Here is a 25965-nt window from a genome sequence, read left to right as displayed (position 1 = left end):
CTATGATGTCAGTGGTGCAGATTGCCCTTTCTTTGGTCCCACTTCTCTTAGATGAAGGGTTATCTTCCCAGCCCTAATACCCATTGTTGGTGCTGCTGAGATTGGAGTTTGGAGGGTAGTTCGCAACCATTAATTTATGTATTTACAGTCACAATGGTGTTTGTGTTTGTTTCCAATAAGATTGCTTCTTTGGACAGCTTGGTTACCATTCTGCACTCCTGGGACATCAGCCTGACCGAGTTGATGCTACAGAAGATGGAGGCAGAACAGCAAAGAAGAGTCTTGTTGGAAAAGAAGCAGGAAGAAGCTGAGACTCACCGGTGAGACCTGCATCCCAGCCCTACCCAGGAAAGGGAAGATAGTTAGTTAGATATAGCAGTCACAAACACTGTCACACTGAAAGGGATTTTTACCTTTTGAATGGGTTACAGTTTGAGAACTTGGCTTTATGAGCAGAGCCAGCTCTAGGGTTTTTGCCACTCCAAGCAGCAAAAAGAAAAAAAAAAAGCCACGACCGCGATCAGCTCTACCACCGCCACTTCAATCTTCAGTGGCAATTCGGCAGCTGGTCGTTTGCTCCGAGAGGTACTGAGGGACCCACCGCTGAATTGCCGCCGAAGAGCCGGACGTGCCGCCCCTCTCCGTTGGCCACCCCAAGCACCTGCTTGCTGGGCTGGTGCCTGCAGCCAGCCCTGTTTATGAGACAAAAGGCAGAATAAGCGAAGAAAGAGGCAGAATAGTGAGATAAACAGGGATAAAAGAAGGAACCTCAAGTGGATGTCCCAGGTGTTGCCCAAGAGTTTGTCCCATTGCAGGGGGTGATGTCATTTGGTTCCTTTTCCTCCCCTTGTCTGATCAGGACATCTTTTAGAGTCAGGGAAGGTGGGGGTGTCCAGAAACTGCAGTGCTGCCATGCCCCTCCCCACCGAGAGGGACTCAGAGACTGAACTGTGTTATTCTTTCCCATAGAATGAGCGAGGAGGTGGAGCAGCTGGCTAAAGCACAGGAGAGATGTAACAAGGAGGTCAGGCCTGCTCTTTTTAGAAACTATGAAACAGCCCCCAGGGTATCATCGTTTCCCCATTTCCAGCCCTTCCCTGTAGTGGCCATACTTCTTCTCATTCTTCAGTTCCCAACTTCCTACTCAGCTGATCCCTGGAGGGATTGAGTTGGAATTGGTATGTGTTTAGTTGCTGATCTCTGGACTTACAGTTATCAGCCCTTCTAGTCTTACAGAGAGGGGCAGCACTTGCTAATTGGTGTCATTTCTGCAAGACTGGTTTGTACCTGCATAGAGAAAACACAATTCCATCTGCTCTCTCTCCAAGAGAGAGTTGATGGGATATGTTCTGTACTCCTCACAGTGCATGCCTGGGACAGATAGTCATGCTGCTCAGTTGCAGTGGCATAGAGACTGCCAGCCAGCCTTCCCTAGCTGCTGGTCAGGCCCCTTCGACCTTTTTATAGTCAGCCAACTGGTCCCAACATCTGATCCAGACCAGGGGTTTACTGTCCCTCCTGAGAACAGTAGAGTAGAATTTATCCCCTCTGTGTGACAGGAAAGTTGCAGCCCCATCTAGAGCCTAGGGACATGGAATTTAAGCCTTACTGGTGTGCCAAAGGATTCTGCTTTCCTCTCCACCTAAGACAAAGTTGTGTTGGGGGCCACCTTCATCTTTCCCATCTGTTTCTTCCTCCTTCCTCCCATGCAGCTGCAGCAGGCCTACTGTGAACTGAACAGGAGAATCACGGAGCATGACAAGTGTCAGAGAAAGCAGATGGTCAATGCAGAGCTGACCCTGCAGGTGAGGCTCCCAGGCCCTTCTGCCCCTTTCGGCCTGAGGGGAACGGACTCCACAGAGGTTCCAAGCTGCCTTTGCTCCATTGGACCTGAGGGGCAGCTAGGGGCTCTCTGCCAAATCCTTTCAGAATATTTGGGGTAGGAGGTCTGTACAGTGTGCACCCAACATTGTGTCTCATTGGAAGGTAGGGCTCATAAAATATTAGGCCAGAAGGGACCGTTACGATCATCTAGTCTGACCTGCTTAACACAGGCCATAGCAGTTCCCTGAATGAATTCCTATTTATGCGAGAGCATATCTTTTAGAAAATATCCAAACTTTGTTAGAACGTCCAGTGATGGAGATGTCATAAACCTAGTCCCAGATTTGAACCTTAGCGTCCAAAATATGGGGGTTAGCATGAAAACCTCCAAGCTTAGTTACCAGCTTGAACCTGGTAAAGCTGCCACCACCCAAAAAATTAGAGTGTTTTGGGGCACTCTGGTCCCCCCAAAAACCTTCCCTGGGGACCCCAAGACCCAAATCCCTTGAGTCTCACAACAAAGGGAAATAAACCTTTTCCCTTCCCCCCTCCAGGTGTTCCTGGAGAGATACACAGAAGCAAACTCCGTGAATATAAACAGAAGGAGTCCACCCTCTCTATTTCCAGTCCTGGAAACAGAAGCACTTCCCTCTTCACCCAGAGGGAATGCAAAGTCAGGCTAGTAAATCTAAAACACACACAGATTTCCCCCTGACTTCTTCCTCCCACCAATTCCCTGGTGAGCACAGACTCAATTCCCTGGAGTCCCCCACTAAAGAAAAAACTCCAACAGGTCTTAAAAAGAAAGCTTTATATAAAAAGAAAGAAAAAGTACATAAAAATGGTCTCTCTGTATTAATGTGACAAATACAGGGTCATTTGCTTAAAAGAATATTGAATAAACAGCCTTATTCAAAAAGAATACAATTCAAAGCACTCCAGCAACTATAGACATGTAAATACAAAAGAAAAAACCAATAACCCCTATTGTTTTTATGATCTCTGTACTCACAACTTGGAAACAGAAGATTAGAAAGCAGGAAATAGAAACCCCCTCATAGCCGAGAGAGTGCAGGCAGAAGACCAAGAACAAAGGACTCACACACAAAAAACCCTCCACCCAGATTTGAAAAAGTCTTGTTTCCTGATTGGTCCTCTGGTCAGGTGCTTCAGGTTACTTTTTTTCCAGGTGAAAGACACAGGTGTAGTAGGTGTTCGGGCCAGGAGTCTGAAAAAATGGTCACATCATTGAGGTAGGCAACTGCAAATTCTCCCAGTCCTGCTAGTAGACCATCTACCAGCCTCTGGAAGGTGGCGGGTGCATTTCGAAGGCCGAAAGGAAGGACATTAAATTCATACATCCCCGCATGGGTGACGAATGCTGACCTCTCCTTGGCAGGTTCATCTAGCGGTACTTGCCAGTACCCCTTGGTTAAGTCTATTGTAGAGATGAACTGGGCACATCCCAACTTCTTCAATAGCTCATCGGTGCGTGGCATTGGATAGTTGTCCGGACGAGTTACCGCATTTAGCTTACGGTAGTCCACGCAAAAGCGTATTTCCCCATCTGGTTTGGGTACCAGAACCACTGGAGATGCCCATGCACTAGTAGATGAGCGGATTATACCCATCTGTAGCATGTTCTGGATTTCCCATTCTATAGCAGCTTGGGCATGAGGAGACACCCAGTAGGGTGGGGTTCTAATGGGATGAGCATTACCTGTGTCAATGGAGTGGTATGCCCGTTCAGTCCGTCCTGGGGTGGCTGAGAACAATGGGGTGAAGCTAGTGCACAGCTCCTTGATTTGTCGCCGCTGCAGACGTTCCACGGTGGTTGAGAGGTTCACCTCTTCCACGCCACCGTCTTTTTTTCCGTCGTAGTAGACACCGTCAGGCCACTCAGCATCATCTCCCTGGACTGTAAACTGACAAACCTGTAAGTCTCTGGAATAGAAAGGCTTGAGAGAATTAACATGGTACCCTCTGGGCTTTAGTGAGGAATTGGGAAATGCTATGAGGTAGTTCACAGTTCCCAGGCGCTCTTGGACCGTGAATGGCCCTTCCCATGATGCTTCCATCTTATGGGCCTGTTGCGCCTTCAAGACCATAACCTGGTCTCCTACCTTGAAGGAACGTTCTCTGGCATGTCTGTTATACCAGGCCTTTTGCTCTTTTTGAGCATCCTTTAGGTTCTCTTTAGCAAGGGCTAAGGAGTGTCGGAGGGTGCTTTGTAGGTTGCTTACAAAGTCCAGAATGTTAGTTCCTGGAGAAGGCGTAAACCCCTCCCATTGCTGCTTTACCAACTGTAATGGCCCCTTAACCTCGTGACCATACACAAGTTTAAACGGTGAAACCCTAAACTGGGATGTGGTACAGCCCTGTAGGCAAACAGCAACTGCTGCAACACTAGGTCCCAATTATTGGAGTATTCGCTGACGAATTTACGTATTATGGCCCCCAAAGTTCCATTAAACCTTTCCACCAGGCCATTGGTTTGATAGTGATACGGGGTGGCAACCAAGTGGTTCACCCCATGAGTTTCCCACAGTTTTTGCATGGTCCCTGCCAGGAAATTAGATCCTGAATCTGTAAGGATGTCGGAGGGCCAACCTACCCTGGCAAAAATGTCTGTTAGGGCCAGGCACACAGTGTTAGCCTTGGTGTTGCCTAGAGCTACTGCTTCCGGCCATCGGGTAGCAAAGTCCACGAAAGTCAGTACGTACTGCTTTCCTCTGGGTGTCTTTTTTGGGAAAGGACCCAGAATATCCACAGCTACTCACTGAAATGGGACCTCAATTATGGGGAGTGGCTGGAGAGGGGCCTTGACCTGGTCTTGAGGCTTTCCCACTCTTTGGCATACCTCACAAGACCGGACATACTTGGCAACTTCCTTGCCCATCCCCTCCCAGTGGAAGGACTTCCCCAACCGGTCCTTGGTTCTGTTCACCCCAGCATGGCCACTGGGATGATCATGGGCTAAGCTTAAGAGCTTCCCCCGGTACTTAGTTGGAACCACCAACTGTTTTTGCGGCTGCCATTCTTCCCGGTGTCCACCAGAAAGAATCTCCTTGTATAAAAGTTCTTGGTCTATAACAAACCGGGATCGATTAGAAGAGCTGAGAGGCGGTGGGGTGCTCCGTGCCGCCGCCCAAGCTTTTTGAAGGCTGTCATCTGCTTCCTGCTCAGTCTGGAACTGTTCCCTTGAGGCTGGGGTTACCAGTTCTTCCTCAGACTGTGGACTTGGGCTTGGTCCCTCCGGAAGCGATGTAGGTGATGGGGTTGTTTCCGTTGCTGGTGAACCGCTCTCCGCTGGTGCACCTGAGGGTATTTCAGGCTCTGGCTGAGCCTTTTGGGTATGGCTGTCTGTTGCTTCTGCCAGTTCTGGCTTGCTGGCGCCCACTGGCGTTGAGTTTGAAGATGTGGTTGCAATTGCTGGTGCTGGTTGCTGTTCCAGTTCCGGGCCTGGGACTGGAGGTGCTGTGGCTGTTTCAGTGGTTGGCATGGAATCCGGGTCCACTACCTCTGTCTGGGTCTCTGGTAACACAGACGGGGCGCCTGTGGACGGCTCAGGAACAGGAATTGGTCTGGAAGCTTGCCTGGTTTGGCTACGTGTAACCATTCCCACTCTCTTGGCCCGCTTCACCTGGTTGGCCAAGTCTTCCCCCAGTAGCATGGGGATAGGATAATTGTCATAAACTGCAAAAGTCCACCTTCCTGACCAGCCTTTGTACTGGACAGGCAGTTCAGCTGTAGGTAAGTCTACAGCTTGTGACATGAAGGGGTAAATTGTCACTTGGGCCTTTGGGTTGATGAATTTGGGGTCTACGAAAGATTGGTGGATAGCTGACACTTGTGCCCCCGTGTCTCTCCACGCAGTAACCTTCTTTCTGCCCACTCTCAAATTTTCCCTTCGCTCCAAAGGTATTTGAGAGGCATCTGGGCCTGGGGATCTTTGGTGTGATGGTGGTGTAATGAATTGCACTCAGATGGCGTTCTTTGGACAGTTGGCCTTGATATGTCCCAGTTCATTACACTTAAATCATCTTCCATCTGATGGGTCACTGGGTTGAGATGAGTTACTGGAGACTGGTGAGGTGGAAGAATAGTGTGTCTGTGGCTTTACTTGGGTTGTAGGTGGTGTTTTTGGCTGCTCTCAGTTGTAGGGTTTATGGTCGGTGTGGCCCCTGGGATATTCGTTCCCCTTGACAGTAGCTTTCTTGCTTTCTGCCACTTCCATCCATCTGGCTCCAATCTCCCCCGCCTCGGTGAGATTTTTGGGTTTTTCATCTTGTATGTACCGTGTTATGTTTTCAGGAACACCATCCAAGAACTGCTCCATTTGTATGAGGAGGTGCAGTTTGTCCAAGGATTTAACATTGTGTCCTGATATCCAGGCCTCATAATTTTTCCGAACGTAGTAGGCGTGTTTGGGAAGTGACACATCTGGTTTCCACTTTTGGGTTCTGAAACACCGACGGGCATGATCTGGGGAGATCCCCATTCTGTATCTGGCCTTGGTTTGAAAAAGTTTATAGTCGTTCATGTTCTCCTTAGGCATTTCAGCTGCCACCTCTGCTAAAGGTCCACTGAGCTGTGGCCTCAATTCTACCATGTACTGGTCTTCAGGGATGCAGTACCCAAGACAGGCTCTTTCAAAATTTTCCAAGAAGGCCTCGGTGTCATCACCTGCCTTGTAGGTGGGAAATTTCCTGTGCTGTGGAACAATCATTGGCGCAGGGTTGTTAGGGTTGGCTGTGTTTTGCTTAGCCTTTTCTAATTTCATGGCCTGTTGGTGGGCTTCCCTCTGGAGTTCCAGCTGTTTTTGGTGGTCTGCATCTTTGGCTGCTTGCTCTCTTTTGTAGGCTGCCTCTCTTTCTCTTTCTCTCAGCTCCATCTCTTGTAGTCTTTTTTCCAGTTTTCGCCTGTGTTCAGCTTTTTTGATTTGTTCTTCAGCCTCCATTTTTGTCTTGGTAGGCATGGTTCCTGTTTTCTTGTGTTGGGGTTCCCTCTGGTGTTTATTGTCTGAACTGCAGGCTCTGTTGCCTCCTGGCGTCTGCCTAGCAACAGTGCCTATTTTCCTTTCTTCCTCTAGCTAATATTTTAAATGTAAAGTAAACCAGAAAAACCACTTTATTTGCATGTGTATAGTGCTGGTATTTGCCTCCTAATGGGAGTGCTATTGTCTGACAAAAGACCTGTAATAGTTACTTAATGGTTGCTTGCTTAATATGCAAGCCAGAACTGCCAGAGAGAGCAGAGAAAAAAAAATTCTCTCTGGTTCCTTTTAAAACCAAACTGTTTCTGCTTAAAATCCCCTAGCAGAGAAAAGAAAAATATAATATTCCTACTGGCTTCTGGATTCTATCTCACCACTGCCACTCATGTCATAAACCTAGTCCCAGATTTGAACCTTAGCGTCCAAAATATGGGGGTTAGCATGAAAGCCTCCAAGCTTAGTTACCAGCTTGGACCTGGTAAAACTGCCACCACCCAAAAAATTAGAGTGTTTTGGGGCACTCTGGTCCCCCCAAAAGCCTTCCCTGGGGACCCCAAGACCCAAATCCCTTGAGTCTCACAACAAAGGGAAATAAACCTTTTCCCTTCCCCCCTCCAGGTGTTCCTGGAGAGATACACAGAAGCAAACTCCGTAAATCTAAACAGAGGGAGTCCACCCTCTCTATTTCCAGTCCTGGAAACACAAGCACTTCCCTCTTCACCCAGAGGGAATGCAAAGTCAGGCTAGTAAATCTAACACACACAGATTTCCCCCTGACTTCTTCCTCCCACCAATTCCCTGGTGAGCACAGACTCAATTCCCTGGAGTCCCCCACTAAAGAAAAAACTCCAACAGGTCTTTAAAAAAAAGCTTTATATATAAAAAAAAGAAAAAGTACATAAAAATGGTCTCTCTGTATTAAGGTGACAAATACAGGGTCTTTTGCTTAAAAGAATATTAAATAAACAGCCTTATTCAAAAAGAATACAATTCAAAGCACTCCAGCAACTATAGACATGTAAATACAAAAGAAAAAACCAATAACCCCTATTGTTTTTATGATCTCTGTACTCACAACTTGGAAACAAAAGATTAGAAAGCAGGAAATAAAAACCCCCTCATAGCCAAGAAAGTGCAGGCAGAAAACCAAGAACAAAGGACTCACACACAAAAAACCCTCCACCCAGATTTGAAAAAGTATTGTTTCCTGATTGGTCCTCTGGTCAGGTGCTTCAGGTTACTTTTTTCCAGGTGAAAAACACATTAACCCTTAGCTATTTGTTTATAACAGGAGATATCACAGTTCCAGGGTTAGCGGCACCTCTGGCTTGGTCTGCTCAAAGGCACCGCTTTAAGTCTCAGACCTCCAGCCACCACCTCTCTATGGGCAGGGACCCATGTCCCTCTCCCTCCAGACTAGGTATTTAGGCTTGCAGTCCTCCTTCCAATTCGCTGTGCTTATCCCAGCAGGTCTTCTGTTCTGCTCTCTCCCAGTGGCTATGATGGCTGTTTCACAAAGCAGAATATATAGAGTATATTTAGGACAAAAGCATTACAGAGTACATATAATTTAAAAAATTGTCTACATGCATGCTAAACTTACCAGGTGACACTCATCATCCACATGGAGACCCTGGTAGGTTTCCAGTTCTTCAAACCCAACAGCAGGGTTTTTCCCTCTCACTTAGTCTTCTGTTAATTTGAGGATCAAATGACGGTCACTCAATCAGTTCAGGCTGAGCCTTTGTATCAAAAACCCTGTCTTTGTCATCTGGATCCTTGAACATGGTCTGAATCAGTATGTGAAATGCCCCCCCCCCCCCACACACACACACGAGTGGTAATTATCTGGAACTGGAGTTAGCTCTATAATCCTTCCCCATGGAGCTAGATTACAATCCTATCTGAAAATGATACATAACGTTTATAGATACAAAAGCTTTGGGATATTTACTGTACTCCTTGTCAAGCTGTCCTGCAGTGGCTCAAGAGCCTGACTACCAACCTCAAGGCAGACTGTTAAAAAAAAACAGGCACAAACCCCAAACTGGTTGAGAGTTCTATGGTTAGATTTCACCAACCAGTTATCAAGTGTATACTCCCTAGGCACTATAAAATTCTTAACATGGAGTCACAGACAGTCTCCTGAGGTGCTTCCTGTCTCGCCACCCAGGGAAGCTTGCCATTGTGATAGATGGCCCTTACACCACGAATAACAGCAATATTCCGGTTATGCCCAGTCCTGAACTGCATGTTAGAGCTCACACCAAAGACAACGCTTGCAGCCAATCCTGTACTAAATTACCTAAAGATTTACTAAATAGGAAAAGGAGACAAGAGTTTTTTACAAAGTTGAAGCAGATAATGACTTACCATCTTAACTTTCAAAAAGTAATAGAAGCTTCTATAATAAGCAAGGTCTGTATGACCTTTAGGGCTAACCCAGGATAAGCACTGGGGATCTTTTGTTTATTCTAGTAATCCTTGTTCCCCCCCGAGTCCAAGCAATATAAAGATACAGTTCCTGCTTTTTCCGGGGTTTTATTCACTGCTTCACTTCTGCTTTGAGCTGCCAACTCAGCTGATGGGAGCAATTCACTTGCAAGAATCATCTTCTCAGAGGTGGGAAGAGTAAACAACAAAGTCTTTCTTTTGTCCTCTTTAATCTTCCAGGCTGGTCTGTGGGGTGTCAGTGGGCCTTCCTTATTGGGCAGGCCATAACATCTTTTGTTGGAGACCAGCATTTCACACTAATTAATGTCTCTCTCCTGTCTGGTAATTTACAAAGGCTTACAATGCAATGTAAATATTACCTTACAATATGGGACACAGATGTTTTAAGTGAGATTAATGCATACAGCAGCTCACAAGCATTCAATAAACTCTGAACACATTCTTATAATTGTAATATCTGTTTAACAATACTAACACACAAGTGAGCCAGACTGATTTTTAGCTCTATGTTTGTCAGTGTTCAACTGAGGCATGGATATCTTGGCCTGAAATGGCACCAGATCTGCCACTGTCACACCCTGTCACACCCATAGTACCTGTTATAATCTTTTGAAGGTTCTACACATCCGAGATCACACATCCGACACTGGAGAATTCACCACAATGCTTGATAAATTATTCCAACGGTTAATTACTCCATTGTTAAAATTTTGAGCCTTGTTTCTAGTCTGAATTTGTCTAATTTAATCTTGAAATCATCAGATCTTTGTTTGCTAGACAGAAGAACCCTTAAAATCATAGAAGATTAGGGTTGGAAGAGACTTCACGAGGTCATCTAGTCCAACCCCCTGCTCAAAGCAGGACCAACTGCAACTAAATCATCCCAGCCACGGTTTTGTCAAGCCAGGCCTTAAAAACCTCTAAGGATAGAGATTCCAGCACCTCCCTAGTTAACCCATTCCAGTGCTTCACCACTCTCCTAGTGAAGTAGTTTTTCCTAGTATCCAGCTTAGACCTCCTCCACTGCAACTTGAGACCATTGCTCCTTGTTCTGTCATCTGCCACCACTGATAACAGCCTAGCTCCATCCTCTATGTAAACCCCCTTCAGGTAGTTGAAGGCTGCTATCAAATCTGTCCTCACTCTTCTTCTCTTCTGCAGACTAATTAAGCCCGGTTCCCTCAGCTTCTCCTCATAAGTCATGTGCCCCAGCCCCCTAATCATTTTCATTGCCCTCTGCTGGACTCTCCAATTTGTCCACATCCGTTCTGTAGTGAGGCCCACAAAACTGGATGCAGTACTCCAGATGTGGCCTCACCAGTGCCAAATAGAGGGGAATAATCACTTCCCTTGATCTGCTGGCAGTGCTTCTACTAATGCAGCCCAATATGCCGTTAGCCTTAGCAACAAGGGCACACTGTTGACTCATATCCAGCTTCTTGTCCACTGTAATCCCCAGGTCCTTTTCTGCAGAACTGCTGCTTAGCCAGTCAGTCCCCAGCTTGTAGCAATGTATGGAATTCTTCTGTCCTAAGTGCGGGACTCTGCACTTGTCCTTGTTGAAGCTCATCAGATTTCTTTTGGCCCAATCCTCCAATTTGTCTAGGTCCCTCTGTATCCTATCCCTACCCTCCAGCGTATCTACCTCTCCTCCCAGCTTAGTGTCATCTGCAAACTTGCTGAGGGTACAATCCATCCCATCATCCAAATTATTAATGAAGATGTTGAACAAAACTGGCCCCAGGACAGACCCCATGGCATTCCATTTGATACCAGCTGCCAACTAGACATCAAACCGTTGATCCCACCTTATTAGTCCATTTATCCAATCTATACTTTTTTAACTTGCTGGCAAGAATACTGTGGGAGACCATATCAAAAGCTTTGCTAAAGTCAAGGTATATCACATCCACCACTTTTCCCATATCCACAGAGCCAGTTATCTCATTATAGACAGCAATCAGGTTGGTCAGGCATGACTTGTCCTTGGTGAATCCATGTTGACTGTTCCTGATTACCTTCCTCTCCTCCAAGTGCTTCAAAATGCATTCCTTGAGGGCCTGCTCCATGGTTTTTCCAGGGACTGAGGTGAAGCTGACTGGTCAGTAGTTCTCCGGATTCTCCTTCTTCACTTTATAAAAGATAGGCAATATATTTGCCTTTCGCCAATTGTCTGGGACCTCCCCAATCACCTTGACTTTTCAAAGATAATGGCCAATGGCCGATATGATTGCAGAGCCAACTCCCTGAGCACCCTCAGATGCAATGCATGTGGCCCCATGGATTTGTGTATGTCCAGCTTTTCTATGTATGTCCACTGAGGGCTGCTCACCTCCTCCCCATACTGTGCTGCCCAGTGCAGCAGTCTGGGAGCTGACCTTGACTGTGAAGACTGAGGGAAAAAAAGCATTGAGTACTTCAGCTTTTTCCACATCAACTGGCACTAAGTTGCCTCCCCCGTTCAGTAAGGGTCCCACACTTTCCCTGACCTTCTTGTTGGTAACATACCTGTAGAAACCCTTCTTGTTACCCTTCACATCTCATGTTAGCTGCAACTCCAATTGTGCTTTGGCCTTCCTGATTACACCCCTGCATGTTTGAGCAATATTTTTATACTCCTCCCTACTCATCTGTCCAAATTTCCACTTCTTGTAAGCTTCCTTTTTGTGATTAAGCTCACCGAAGATTTCACTGTTAAGCCAAGCTGATCGCATGCCATATTTGCTATTCTTTCTACACATTGGGATGGTTTGTTCCTGCGCTCTTAATAAGGCTTCTTTGAAATACAGCCAAGCTTTTGATATGGTCTCCCACAGTATTCTTGCCAGCAAGTTAAAAAAGTATAGATTGGATAAATGGACTAATAAGGAGCCATATGACTCCTTTCTCCCTCATATTAGTCTCCCAGGGGATCTTGCCCATCATAAGAACATAAGAACGGCCGTACCAGGTCAGGACCAAAGGTCCATCTAGCCCAGTGTCTGCCTACCGACAGTGGCCAATGCCAGGTGCCCCAGAGGAAGTGAAGCCAACAGGCAATGATCAAGTGATCTCTCTCCTGCCATCCATTTCCATCCTCTGATGAACAGTGGCTAGGGACACCATTCTTTACCCTTCCTGGCTAATAGCCATTTGTGGACTTAACCACCATGAACTTATCCAGTTCCCTTTTAAACATTGTTATAGTCTCAGCCTTCACAACCTCCTCAGGTAAGGAGTTCCACAAGTTGACTGTGCGCTGCGTGAAGAAGAACTTCCTTTTATTTGTTTTTAACCTGTTACCTATTAATTTCATTTGGTGACCCCTAGTTCTTGTATTATGGGGATAAGTAAATAACTTTTCCTTATCCACTTTCTCTACATCACTCATGATTTTATATACCTCTATCATATCCCCCCTTAGTCTCCTCTTTTCCAAGCTGAAGAGGCCTAGCCTCTTTAATCTTTCCTCATATGGGACCCTCTCAAATCCCCTAATCATTTTAGTTGCCCTTTTCTGAACCTTTTCTAGTGCTAGAATATCTTTTTTGAGGTGAGGAGACCACATCTGTACACAGTATTCGAGATGTGGGTATACCATGGATTTATATAAGGGCAATAAGATATTCTCTGTCTTATTCTCTATCCCCTTTTTAATGATTCATAACGTCTTGTTTGCTTTTTTACTGCCTCTGCCCACTACATGGACATCTTCAGAGAACTATCCACGATGACTCCAAGCTCTTTTTCCTGACTTGTTATAGCTAAATTAGCCCCCATCATATAGTATGTATAGTTGGGGTTATTTTTTCCAATGTGCATTACTTTACATTTATCCACATTAAACTTCATTTGCCATTTTGTTGCCCAATCACGTAATTTTTGTGAGATCTTTTTGAAGTTCTTCACAATCTGCTTTGGTCTTAACTATCTTGAGTAGTTTAGTATCATCTGCAAACTTTGCCACCTCACTATTTACCCCTTTCTCCAGATCATTTATGAATAAATTGAATAGGAATGGTCCTAGGACTGACCCCTGGGGAACACCACTAGTTACCCCTCTCCATTCTGAGAATTTACCATTAATGCCTACCCTTTGTTCCCTGTCTTTTAACCAGTTCTCAGTGCATGAAAGGACCTTCCCTTTTATCCCATGACAGCTTAGTTTACGTAAGAGCCTTTGGTGAGGGACCTTGTCAAAGGCTTTCTGGAAATCTAAGTACACTATGTCCACTGGATCCCCCTTGTCCACATGTTTGACCCCTTCAAAGAACTCTAATAGATTAGTAAGACACGATTTCCCTTTACAGAAACCATGTTGACTATTGCTGAACAGTTAATGTTTTTCTATGTGTCTGACAATTTTATTCTTAACTATGGTTTCGACTAATTTGCCTGGTACTGACGTTAGACTTACCGGTCTGTAATTGCCGGGATCACCTCTAGAGCCCTTTTTAAATATTGGCGTTACCTTAGCTAACTTCCAGTCATTGGGTACCGAAGCTGATCTAAAGGACAGGTTACAAACCTTAGTCAATAGTTCCACAACTTCACATTTGAGTTCTTTCAGAACTCTTGGGAGAATGCCATCTGGTCCCTGTGACTTGTTAATGTTGAGTTTATCAATTAATTCCAAAACCTCCTCTAGTGACACTTCAGTCTGCGACAGTTCCTCAGATTTGTCACCTACAAAAGCCAGTTCAGGTTTGGGAATCTCCCTAACATCCTCAGCCGTGAAGACTGAAGCAAAGAATCCATTTAGTTTCTCCGCAGTGACTTTATTGTCTTTAAGCGCTCCTTTTGCATTTCAATCATCAAGGGGTCCCACCGGTTGTTTAGCAGGCTTCCTGCTTCTGATGTACTTAAAAAACATTTTGTTATTACCTTTGGAGTTCATGGCTAGCCGTTCTTCAAACTCCTCTTTGGCTCTTCTTATTACACTCTTGCACTTAAGCTGGCAGTGTTTGTGCTCCTTTCTATTTGCCTTACTAGGATTTTACTTCCACTTTTTAAAGGAAGTCTTTTTATCTCTCACTGCTTCTTTTACATGGTTGTTAAGCTACGATGGCTCTTTTTTAGTCCTTTTACTGTGTTTCTTAATTTGAGGTATACATTGAAGTTGGGCCTCTATTATGGTGTCTTTAAAAAGGGCCCATGCAACTTGCAGGGATTTCACTTTAGTCACTGTACCTTTTAACTTTTGTTTAACTAACCCCCTCATTTTTGTATAGTTCCCTCTTTTGAAATTAAATGCCACAGTGTTGGGCTGTTGAGGTGTTCTTCCCCCCACAGGGATGTTGAATGCTATTGTATTATTGTCACTATTTCCAAGTGGTCCTGCTATAGTTACCTCTTGGACCAGCTCCTGCGCTCCACTCAGGATTAAATCTAGAGTCACCTCTCCCCTTGTGGGTTCCCGTACCAGCTGCTCCATGAAGCAGTCATTTAAAGTATCGAGAAATTTTATCTCTGCATTTCATCCTGAAGTGAAATGTTCCCAGTCAATACGGGGATAATTGAAATCCCCCACTATTATTGGGTTCTTAATTTTGATAGCCTCTCTAATTTCCCTTAGCATTTCATCATCACTATTACTGTCCTGGTCAGGTGGTCGATAATAGATTCCCTAATGTTATATTTTTATTAGAGCATGAAATTTCTATCCATAGTGATTCTATGGAACATGTGGATTCGCTTAAGATTTTTACTTCATTTGAAAAGACGGTTACTCACCTTTGTAACTGTTGTTCTTCGAGATGTGTTGCTCACATCCATTCCAGTTAGGTGTGCGCGCCGTGCGTGCACGCTCGTCGGAAACTTTTTTACCCTAGCAACTCCAGTGGGCCGGCAGGTCGCCCCCTAGAGTGGCGCCGCCATGGCGCTCGATATATACCCCTGCCGGCCCACCCGCTCCTCAGTTCCTTCTTGCCGGCTACTCCGACAGTGGGGAAGGAGGGCGGGTGTGGAATGGATGTGAGCAACACATCTCGAAGAACAACAGTTACAAAGGTGAGTAACCGTCTTTTCTTCTTCGAGTGATTGCTCACATCCATTCCAGTTAGGTGAATCCCAAGCCATACCTAGGCGGTGGGGTCGGAGTGAGAAGTAGCGGCATGGAGCACTGCAGATCCGAAGGCCGCATCCTCTCTTGACTGCTGGACCAGGGCGTAGTGGGAAGCAAAGGTGTGGACCGATGACCAGGTCGCTGCCCGACAGATTTCCTGGATGGGCACACGGGCGAGGAAAGCCAGCGACGACGCCTGCGCCCTGGTAGAATGCGCAGTCACACGGCCCGTAGGGACGTGGGCCAAGTCATAGCAGGTCCTGATACAGGACGTTACCCACGAGGATAACCTCTGCGAAGAAATGGGAAGGCCCTTCATGCGGTCCGCTACTGCCACGAAAAGCTGGGGGGATTTGCGGAACGGTTTGGTCCTCTCCACATAGAACGCGAGAGCCCTACGGACATCAAGCGAGTGGAGCTGTTGCTCCCTGCCTGAAGAGTGAGGTTTCGGGAAAAAAACCAGGAGGAATATCTCTTGGTTGATGTGGAAGGCTGAGACCACCTTGGGGAGAAAGGCAGGGTGTGGCCTCAGCTGCACCTTATCTTTATGGAAGACTGTATACGGGGGGTCTACCGTGAGAGCCCGGAGTTCCGACACCCGTCTAGCTGAGGTGATAGCTACTAAAAAGGCAGTCTTCCAAGAGAGAGAGAGTAGGGAGCAAGTAGCTAATGGCTCGAAGGGGGGCCCCATGAGCCGAGACAACACCAGGTTAAGATCCCAGGTTGGAGCAGGGAGTCGGACGTTAGGGTACAAACGTTCCAGCCCCTTCAGGAATCTAGTCACCGTCGGGTGAGAAAAAACGGAGCGGCCATCCCCACCCGGGTGAAAGGTGGAGATAGCCGCCAGGTGGACCCGCAAGGACGATATCGCCAGGCCCTGTTGTTTGAGGGACCAAATATAGTCTAAAATATTGGCCACCGAAACTTCCATAGGGCGGAGACCTTTCTCCACGCACCAACAGGAGAAACGCTTCCACTTGGCCGAGTATGTCGATCTAGTGGAAGGCTTCCTGCTGCCCAAGAGTACCTCCCGTACCGGGGTGGAGCAGCGCAGTTCAGAACTGGTCAGCCACGCAGGAGCCACGCCGCTAGGTGCAGCGACTGCAGGTCCGGGTGACAGAGAGTCCCGTGTTCCTGGGTGATCAGGTCCGGGTGAAGGGGCAGGGGAACTGGGTCGGCTATGGCCAGGTCCAGCAACATGGGGTACCAATGTTGCCTGGGCCACGCCGGGGCTACCATGATCACGCTGGCCCTGTCCCTGCGCACCTTCAGAAGGACCCTGTGGACCAGCGGGAACGGGAGAAACGCGTAGTACAAGTGGGTCGTCCACGGAATAAGGAAGGCATCCGCTATAGACCCGGGTTCCCTGCCCTGAAAAGAGCAGAACGCCTGGCATTTCCTGTTCCCCCTGGACGCGAAGAGGTCCACACGGGGATAACCCCACCTCTGGAAGATCGAGAGGGCGACGTCCGGGCGAAGGGACCACTCGTGTGAGAGGAAGGATCTGCTCAGGCGGTCCGCCAGCGTGTTCCGTACTCCGGGGAGAAAGGAAGCCGTGAGGTGAATGGAGTGGGCTACACAAAAGTCCCAGAGTTGCATCGCCTCGTGACATAGGGGAGAGGATCTGGTGCCGCCCTGCTTGTTGATATAGTACATGGTCGTCGTGTTGTCGGTAAACACCGCGACACAATGACCCCGAAGCTGGTGACAGAACGTTTGACAAGCAAGGCGGACCGCTCTCAACTCCCGCATGTTGATGTGCAGCTTCACCTCCTGCGGGGACCACAGGCCCTGTGTTCTCAGGGATCCCAGGTGGGCCCCCCAGCCAAGATCTGAGGCATCCGTCGTTAGGGACACCGAGGGCTGGGGTGGGTGGAATGGGAGCCCCGCACACACTACGGACTGGTCTAGCCACCAGCTGAGAGAATCCAACACCCCCTGGGGAATTGTGATCAACATGTCTAGTGGTTGCCTTGCCGGCTGGTAATGTGCGATGAGCCATGACTGGAGGGGCCTCATGCGGAGCCGAGCGTAACCGGTCACAAATGTGCATGCTGCCATGTGACCTAACAGGGTTAGACATGTCCATATTGAAGTTAAGGGGGCTGCCCGCAATCGCTGAACGATCGCCGACAACGCCTGGAACCTTGGTAACGGCAGAAGAGCCCTGGCCACGGTGGAGTCCAGGACGGCCCCGATGAACTCCACCCTCTGCGTGGGGAGCAGGGTGGACTTGTCTACGTTGATCATGAGGCCCAAGGTAGCAAACAGGCCGGTGATCCTGCGGACGTGGCTGCAAACCTGTAGCTCCGACGTGCCCTGAATTAACCAATCGTCTAGGTAAGGGAACATGTGGATACGACTGCGCCGAAGATGTGCCACAACGATGGCCATGCATTTTGTGAATACCCTCGGAGCCGTAGAAAGGCCAAATGGGAGGACTGCAAATTGGTAGTGAAGGCGGCCCACCACGAATCGAAGGAAACATCTGTGGTGTGGCCAAATGGCAATGTGAAAATAAGCGTCCTGCATGTCGAGGGCGGCATACCAGTCTCCCGGATCCAGGGATGGGATAATGGTCCCCAGGGATACGATGCGGAACTTCAACTTCACTAGGTACTTGTTGAGCTCTCGCAGGTCGAGGATAGGCCTGAGGCCTCCCTTGGCCTTGGGGATCAGAAAGTAGCGGAAATAAAACCCCTTGCCTTTCTCGTTTTCCGGAACCGCCTCTATAGCTCCTTTGTTGAGGAGTGTCTGTACCTCCTGCCAAAGGAATTGCTCGTGAGAGCGGTCCCTGAAGAGGGACGAGGAAGGGGGGCGGGAGGGAGGAAATGATATAAACTGCAGGCGGTATCCCGTCTGCACCGTGCGTAAGACCCAGCGGTCCGATGTTATTTGGGTCCATGCCGGGAGGAAAAACGAAAGGCGGTTGGAAAACGGGGGGGAAGGATCCGTGGGGGAAACTGTTATTGCGCCCTCGAGCGCACCTTCAAAACGAAGGCTTGGGCCCAGGCGGGGGCTTGGAGGAGCTTTGATTCTGCCCCCCTTGGTTCCCCGAATGTCTACGCCTTCCATTCCTGCCGCAGCGCCTATTAAGGTCCTGCCGTTGGCGGAACTGGGGGTATGGCCTACGCTGCTGTTGCTGCTGTGGCCGGAAGGGTCTGCGCTGCATTCCTGGCGTGTGCATCCCGAGGGAGCGCATAATGACCCGATTGTCTTTAAGACTTTTCAGTCTGGGGTCTGTCTTTTCTGAAAACAGGCCCTGGCCTTCGAACGGGAGGTCCTGGATGGTGTATTGGAGCTCCGGTGGAAGGCCAGAAACCTGAAGCCAGGAGATGCGGCGCATCGTTACCCCCGAGGCGAGGGTGCAGGCAGCCGAGTCTGCAGCGTCCAAAGAGGCCTGTAACGAGGTTCGTGCAACCTTCTTGCCCTCGTCCAGAATGGCCGCAAATTCTTGACGGGCCTCCTGTGGCAGCAGCTCTTTGAACTTGTCCGCTGCCACCCATGAGTTAAAAGCATATCTGCTAAGAAGGGCTTGCTGATTTGAAACCCTGAGCTGAAGGGCCCCAGCCGAATAGACCTTGCGGCCGAGGAGGTCCATACGCCTGGCCTTCTTGGATTTGGGGGCTGGGGCTTCCTGCCCGTGGCGCTCCCTCTCGTTCACCAACTGCACCACCAGGGAACACGGTGTCGGGTGAACGTGGAGGTACACGTAGCCCTTGGAGGGGGCCATGTACTTCCTCTCGACGCCCCTCGCCGTAGGGGGGATGGAGGCCGGTGACTGCCAGATTGTATTGGCGTTGGCCTGGATCGTCCTAATGAAGGGTAGGGCGACCCTGGTGGGAGCATCGGATGAGAGGATGGTGACGATGGGGTCCTTGATCTCAGAGACCTCCTCGGCTTGCAAGCTCAGATTCTGTGCTACTCGCCTAAGGAGGTCTTGGTGTGCCCTGAGATCTAGGGGAGGAGGGCTACTGGAGGAAGTGCCAGCCACCGCTTCGTCGGGGGAGGAGGATGAGGAGACCCCTGGCAAGAAAGTGTCCAGTGGGGGGTCCCCCTCGGCCCTCGCCTCTGTCTCAGGAGCAAGACCAGGGTCTTGCTGCTTCGATCCTTCCTCTCCATCAGGGGAGGGAGGGGGGCGAGACAACGAAGCCTCTGGCACCCTGTGCTCCGCCGTTGCAGGCCTAGCAGGAAGCTGTTGGGGGCCCTGGGCTTGATGGTATGCCCAGGGTGTCCAAAACCCCCACTGCTGCGGACCCTGGTCCTGTTGCGGAGGGTCCTGGAATAATGCCGCCTGTCTGTCGGTGCCCAGCGCATATACGCTGTCCGCTTGAGATGACACCGACGGCTGTCTAGAAGGCCATGGCGGGGCCGACCGCGGCTGATAAGAGTCTGCGCGGTTCGGCACCGAAGATCTTCTCGGTGCCGGGGATCGGTACCGGGAGTCATAGTGGCGCCGGGATCGGGACCGGGTTCTGTCTCGGTGCCGGGATCTGGACCGGTACCGGCCGCTGCTTCGGTGCCGGGATCGGGACCTGGACCTGCCACCGACGTGGTGCCGGGAGGTCGACCGGGACCGGGACCTGCCACCAGCTCGGTGCCGGGAGGTCGACCGGCACGGTGAATGACGGCGAGACTGGCTCCTAGAGTCACGGTGCCGGTATCGACGGCTGGAGTCAGACCGTGACCGTTTGGAGGTCGATCGGTGCCGCGAGTGCGACCGGTACCGCCGAGGGGAGCGGTGCCGGGACTGCGAGCGGCGGCGGGATCTTGAGCGACCGTGGCGTCGGGACCTCGATCGCGAGCGTGAGTCCTGAGACGGTGCCGTCATCATGGGCTTGCCCCTAGATGCTACCCGCACCGGAGGTACCGGGGGTGGCGGCTGAGTCGACTCAATCAGGGCGATAAGGTCCCGTGCCGAGGCGAAGGTCTCCGGAGTGGATGGGACCAATACCTCAACCCCAGATCTTATGGGGGAGCTTGGCGGTACCGGACTCGACGGACCCACCGGGCCTGGAGTCGACGGTGCCGGTAGTGCCGCGGCCGATGTCGATGCCGGGCGCTCCATTCGAGTCTGCCTGGCTGGAGTAGCAGACGTTGATGGTCTCGTTTCTGCACCCGGTGCCGGGGAAGGTCGGTGCCGGGGAGTCTTTCCGGTGCCGGTGCGATCCGGTGCCGGCGTCGAGATCACGGCCTGCGAAGCTGCTGGGTCAAGTGCCGCTTCCATTAGGAGAGTCCTGAGTCTCTGGTCTCTCTCCTTCTTTGTTCTGGGCTTAAAAGCCTTGCAAATGCGGCACTTGTCCGACCTGTGCGATTCCCCCAGGCACTTTAGACACGCGTCGTGAGGGTTGCTGGTTGGCATAGGCTTTTTACAGGCCGCACATTGCTTAAAGCCCGGCGAACCAGGCATGAGCCCGGTGCCGGGTGCCGGGAAGGGCTACAGCCCAGACCGGCGAACAACTATATACAAATACTATTTACACTACAACTAATTAACTAACTATACTTAACGACTAACTAACAACTGTAGTAACAACGGTAGTAACAAGGAGAGCTAGGAACGTGGAGGACAGCAATGCCACGCTCCACAGTTCCAACGACCGATACGGCGGTAAGAAGGAACTGAGGAGCGGGTGGGCCGGCAGGGGTATATATCGAGCGCCATGGCGGCGCCACTCTAGGGGGCGACCTGCCGGCCCACTGGAGTTGCTAGGGTAAAAAAGTTTCCGACGAGCGTGCACGCGCGGCGCACACACCTAACTGGAATGGATGTGAGCAATCACTCGAAGAAGAATCTACATTTTCTTTCACATATAGTGCCACTCCTGCCCCTGCACAACCTGTTCTGTCCTTCCGATATATTTTGTACTCCAGAATGATTGTGTCCCATTGATTGTCCTCAGTCCACCAGGTTTCTGTGATGCCTATTATATCAATATCCTCCTTTATCACAAGGCACTCTAGTTCACCCATCTTATTATTTAGACTTCTAGCATTTGTGTACAAGCACTTTCAATTATTTGTCTGCCCTTATCTGATGTGCCAAATTCTTTTTTATGTGACTGTTTATCATCTGATCCAGCCCTTACATTATCCTCTTCCGTCCTCTGTTCCTGACTATAACCTGGAGATTCCCTATCATCAGACTCTCCCCTAAGAGAAGTCTGTGTCCGATCCACATGCTCCTCTGCAGCAGTCGGCTTTCCCCCATCTCCGAATTTAAAAATTGCTCTACAACCTTTATAATGTTTAGTGGCAGCAGTCTGGTTCCACTTTGGTTTAGGTGGAGCCCATCTCTCCTGTATAGGCTCCCCCTATCCCAAAAGTTTCCCCAGTTCCTAATGAACATAAACCCCTCCTCTCTACACCATCATCTCATCCATGCACTGAGACTCTGAAGCTCTGCCTGCCTACCTGGCCCTGAGCGTGGAACTGGGAGCATTTCTGAGAATGCCACCATGGAGGTCCTGGATTTGAGTCTCTTCCCTAGCAGCCTAAATTTGGCTTCCAGGACATCTCTCCTACCCTTCCCTATGTCATTGGTACCTACATGTACCACGACCAGCAGCTCCTCCCCAGCACTACACATAAGTCTGTCTAGATGCCTCTAGAGATCCGCAACCTTCGCACCAGGCAGGCAAGTCACCATACGGTTCTCCCGGTCATCACAAACCAGCTATCTACGTTTCTAATGATTGAATCTCCCATTACTAACACCTGCCTTTTCTTAGCAACTGGAGTTCCCTCCCCCGGAGAGGTAACCTCAGTGCGAGAGGCAACCCCAGCACCATCTGGAAGGAGGGTCCCAACTATGGGAAGGTTTCCCTCTGCTCCCATTGACTGCTCTGCTTCCCTGGGCCTTTCTTCCTCCTCAACAGCACAGAGGCTGTCTGAGCGGAGGTGGGACAATTCTACAGTGTCCTGGAAAGCCTCATCAATATACCTCTCTGCCTTTCTTAGCTCCTCCAGTTCCGCCACCCTGGCCTCCAAAGCCCGTACGCGGTCTCTGAGGGCCAGGAGCTCCTTGCACCGAATGCACACATACACCACCCGCCCACAAGGCAGGTAATCATACATGCTACACTCAGCACAATAAACTAGATAGCCCCCACTCTGCTGCTGGGCTTCTGCCTGCATTGTCTCCTAGTTAATGGGTGGTTTAAGAAAGGAGTTTTGGAATATAGTTTGGATTATAGGTTTTAAGGGGACTACAGGGAAACAGGTAGGACCGACAAGGGACCCCCTCTCCCTTCCCAAACTTCCTTGCAAAACTCCCTGTTAGCAGCCCCTTGTCGCTTGTGCGCGGCTTTATAAAGCCCTGGCCTGAGTTAATGCCTCGCCCACTGATTAAGGCTCAGCCAATTACCAGAGGCTTCGAGCCTTCAAACCTTCCTTTGAAGCTCAGGACCTCCAACTGCCAGCCACAGCACATGGTCCTTCAAACAAACAGACTGACAAACACAAGCTCAGCACACTGCAAGTAACCCCCAAACACAAACACACACATATTACAGACAGTCACTTACCCTACAGATGCTGTATTTGCTCCTCCTTCACCTGGAGAACTCCCTTGCAAAACTCCCTGTTAGCAACCCCTGTTCGCAAACTCTCTGGTTGCTTGTGCGCGGCTCCCTGAGGGAGTCAAAGTCTGCTTTTCTGATGTGCAGGGTCAATGCTCTCCTTTCTTCCTGCTGCTCTCCTTTCTTCCTTTTGTCAGGATCCTGAACTCAACCATCTCATGGTCACTTCTGCCCAGGTTGCCACCCACTTCTGCTGCCCCTACCAATTCTTCCCTGTTTGTGAGTAGCAGGTCAAGAGGAGCATGGCCCCTAATTGGTTCCTCTAGCACTTGCACCAGGAAGTTGTCCACAACAACTTAGTGGGGGAGGGATAGCTCAGTGGTTTGAGCATTGGTCTGCTAAACTTAGGGTTATGAGTTCAATCCTTGAGGGGGGCAACTTAGAGATCTAGGGCAAAAATCAGTACTTGGTCCTGCTAGTGAAGGCAGGGAGCTGGACTCAATGACCTGTCAAGGTCCCTTGTTTTTTTTTTAATTGGGCCGGGGGGGGGAGATAGCTCAGTGGTTTGAGCATTGGCCTGCTAAATCCAGGGTTGTGAGTTCAATCCTTGAGGGGGCCATTTAGGGAACTAGGATAAAAAGCTGTCTGGGGATTGGTTCTGCTATAAGCAGGGGATTGGACTAGATGACCTCCTAAGGTCCCTTCCAACCCTGACATTCTATGATTCTATGAACACACTCCAAAAACTTCCTGGATTGTCTGTGCACTGCTGTATTGCTCTCTCAGCAGATGTCAGGGTGATTGAAGTCCCCCATGAGAACCTGGGCCTGTGATCTGTAAACTTATGTTAGTTGTCTGAAGAAAGCCTCATCTGCCTCATTCTCCTGGTCTGGTGGTCTATAGCAGATGCCCACTACGACATCACCCTCGTTCCTCTCACCTCTAAACTTAACCCAAAGACTCTCACAGGCTTTTCTCCAGTTTCATACGGGAGCTCGGCACAATCATACCACTCCCTTACATACAGTGCAACTCCTCCAACTTTTCTCCCCTGCCCTGTCCTTCCTGAAAAGTTTATACTCATCCATGACAGTGCTCCAGTCATGTGAGTTACCCCACCAAGTCTCTGTTATTCCAATCACATCATAGTTTCTTGATTGTGCCAGGACTTCCAATTCTTCCTGCTTGTTTCCCAAGCTTCTTGTGTTCATGTACCGACACCTAAGATAACTAGGTGATTGCCCTGCTTTCTCAGTATGAATCAGGAGGCCTCTGCTGTTGCACCCTCCTCCTTGTGTTTCCTCCCAGTATCCCACTTCCCCACTTACCTCAGGGCTTAGGTCTCCATCCTCCAAAAATATTCAATTTCTGTTCCTCATGTAGGTATTTATTATACTATGATCAAATCACCTCTTAACAGTCTCTTTGTTGACCTAACTAGATAGAGCTCATTGAGCCTGTCATTATACAGCTTGTTTTTAATCAGTGTTTCCCAACCTGGGTGTTGTCAGGCCCAAACAGGTGTGCCATGGAAATTTTTTAAAAACTACACGTGTGAACAAAAAAACCTTCTCTTATATTTTAATTAGTGGCTAAGCTGGGTCACATTCTGTACTTCAAATATTATTCAAATATTATGCACACGTCACATTCCATTCCCCAAAGCAAGGTTAAGATAGCACATTTGAGTCCTGGAGAGTGGGGGGGGGGGGGGAAGAAAGGGGGGAGAGCTGCCTTCTGATTGGCCATCTGCCTCACTGCCCTGCTTCCTCCAAGGGCAGAGCAACCAATCAAAGCTCAATCACCCTCCCTTTTTCTCTTCCCTCCTGTGAACAACAAGTTGGCTCCTCTGCACCTCCTCCTGCAGCCAGAGGCAGGGGGAAGAGCTCCAGGAGCCTTCCTGGAAGGGGAATGGGGACCCTGCTGCAGCTCCCCAGTGCTTTGAGGGGGGATGTTAGAAAGAACTGAGACAGTTGTTGTGTCACCCTGTCTTTTGTATCTTTTGTGCTCCAAACATTTGGAGCTGTGAAGGAGGGGAGTTGGGGCGTGAGGGTACTGCAATAGGCATTGCTTTCTGAAGGCTGTTACTGATCCAGACTGTACTTTCAGCACATCTGTCAGGGTTCTCTCCCCACTCTGAACTCTAGGGTACAGACATGGGGACCCAGATGAAAAAACCCCTAAGCTTATTTCTACCATCTTAGGTTAAAAACTCCCCAAGGCACAAATTCTCCCTTGTACCTTGGATTAGGTAACACTGCCACCACCAAGTGATTAGACAAAACTCAGGAAAAGGACCACTTGGAATTCCTACTTTCCCCTAATATTCCCCCAAGCCCTCCACCCCCTTTCCTGGGCTTGAGAATAAACAAGATGAGCACAAACCAACCTTAGGGTTTTTTTAGACCATTAAAAAAACCGCAATCAGATTAAAAAAAACTACAGGACTTTATTAGAAAGAAAAAAGTTCAAAGAAGCACCTCTGTGAAATTAGAATGGAAGATAATCTCACAGGGCACTCAGATTCAAAACACGGAGGATTTCCCTCTGGGCAAAACTTTAAAGTTACAAAAAGAAAACCAGTAATATACCTTCCTCTCAGCACAGAGAAAATCACAAGCCAAAATAAATGTAAGCTAATGCATTCCCTTGTTAGTATTTACTAATCCTAATGGAGTTGGATTGCTTGCTTTCTTGATCTGTCTCCAGCAAAAGCCACATGGAACAGACAAAACAAAGCCTCCCACCCCCCGATTTGATAGTATCTTGTCCCCTTATTGGTCCTTTTGGTCAGGTGCCAGCTAGGTTACCTGAGCTTCTTAACCCTTTACAGGTAAAAGGATTTTTTGCCTCTGTCCAGGAGAGATTTTATAGTATATAGGAAGGTTGCTACCCTTCCCTTTATATTTATGACAATACCCAATGAGTGGGAATGTGCAGATTTCACCTCGAACTCCAGTTACAGGTGAGCAAATGAAGGTTATGGAGCTTTTTGAGAGGAGTGTCTGGATATTCCCATTTGTACAATCAAGGTGTCTTTCCAAAAGGCACTAGAATCTTCTGAATGTCCTTATGCACTGGGTCTGCTCACCCCTCTCCGCCTCCACCAATCCTGAAGATTTCCAAGC

The 25965-nt window shown here is 49.0% G+C and overlaps 1 protein-coding gene across 3 annotated transcripts in view; it reads left to right on the top strand.

The window, feature by feature from the left end:
* Positions 1–25965, top strand: part of IQANK1 (IQ motif and ankyrin repeat containing 1) — a 184822-nt gene that overhangs the window by 107448 nt on the left and 51409 nt on the right. For all 3 annotated transcript variants that reach the window (XM_050939360.1, XM_050939359.1, XM_050939358.1), the window contains 3 exons: positions 181–320; positions 970–1024; positions 1713–1805. In XM_050939360.1, coding sequence (XP_050795317.1) covers positions 181–320; positions 970–1024; positions 1713–1805 — 288 coding nt within the window. The remainder of the gene's footprint in view (positions 1–180; positions 321–969; positions 1025–1712; positions 1806–25965) is intronic.

Source organism: Gopherus flavomarginatus, chromosome 2, assembly GCF_025201925.1.
Source record: "Gopherus flavomarginatus isolate rGopFla2 chromosome 2, rGopFla2.mat.asm, whole genome shotgun sequence".
Classification (NCBI taxonomy): domain Eukaryota; kingdom Metazoa; phylum Chordata; order Testudines; family Testudinidae; genus Gopherus; species Gopherus flavomarginatus.
Note: the sequence above shows the minus strand (reverse complement) of the source record. Positions and strands in the feature narration are given on the sequence as shown.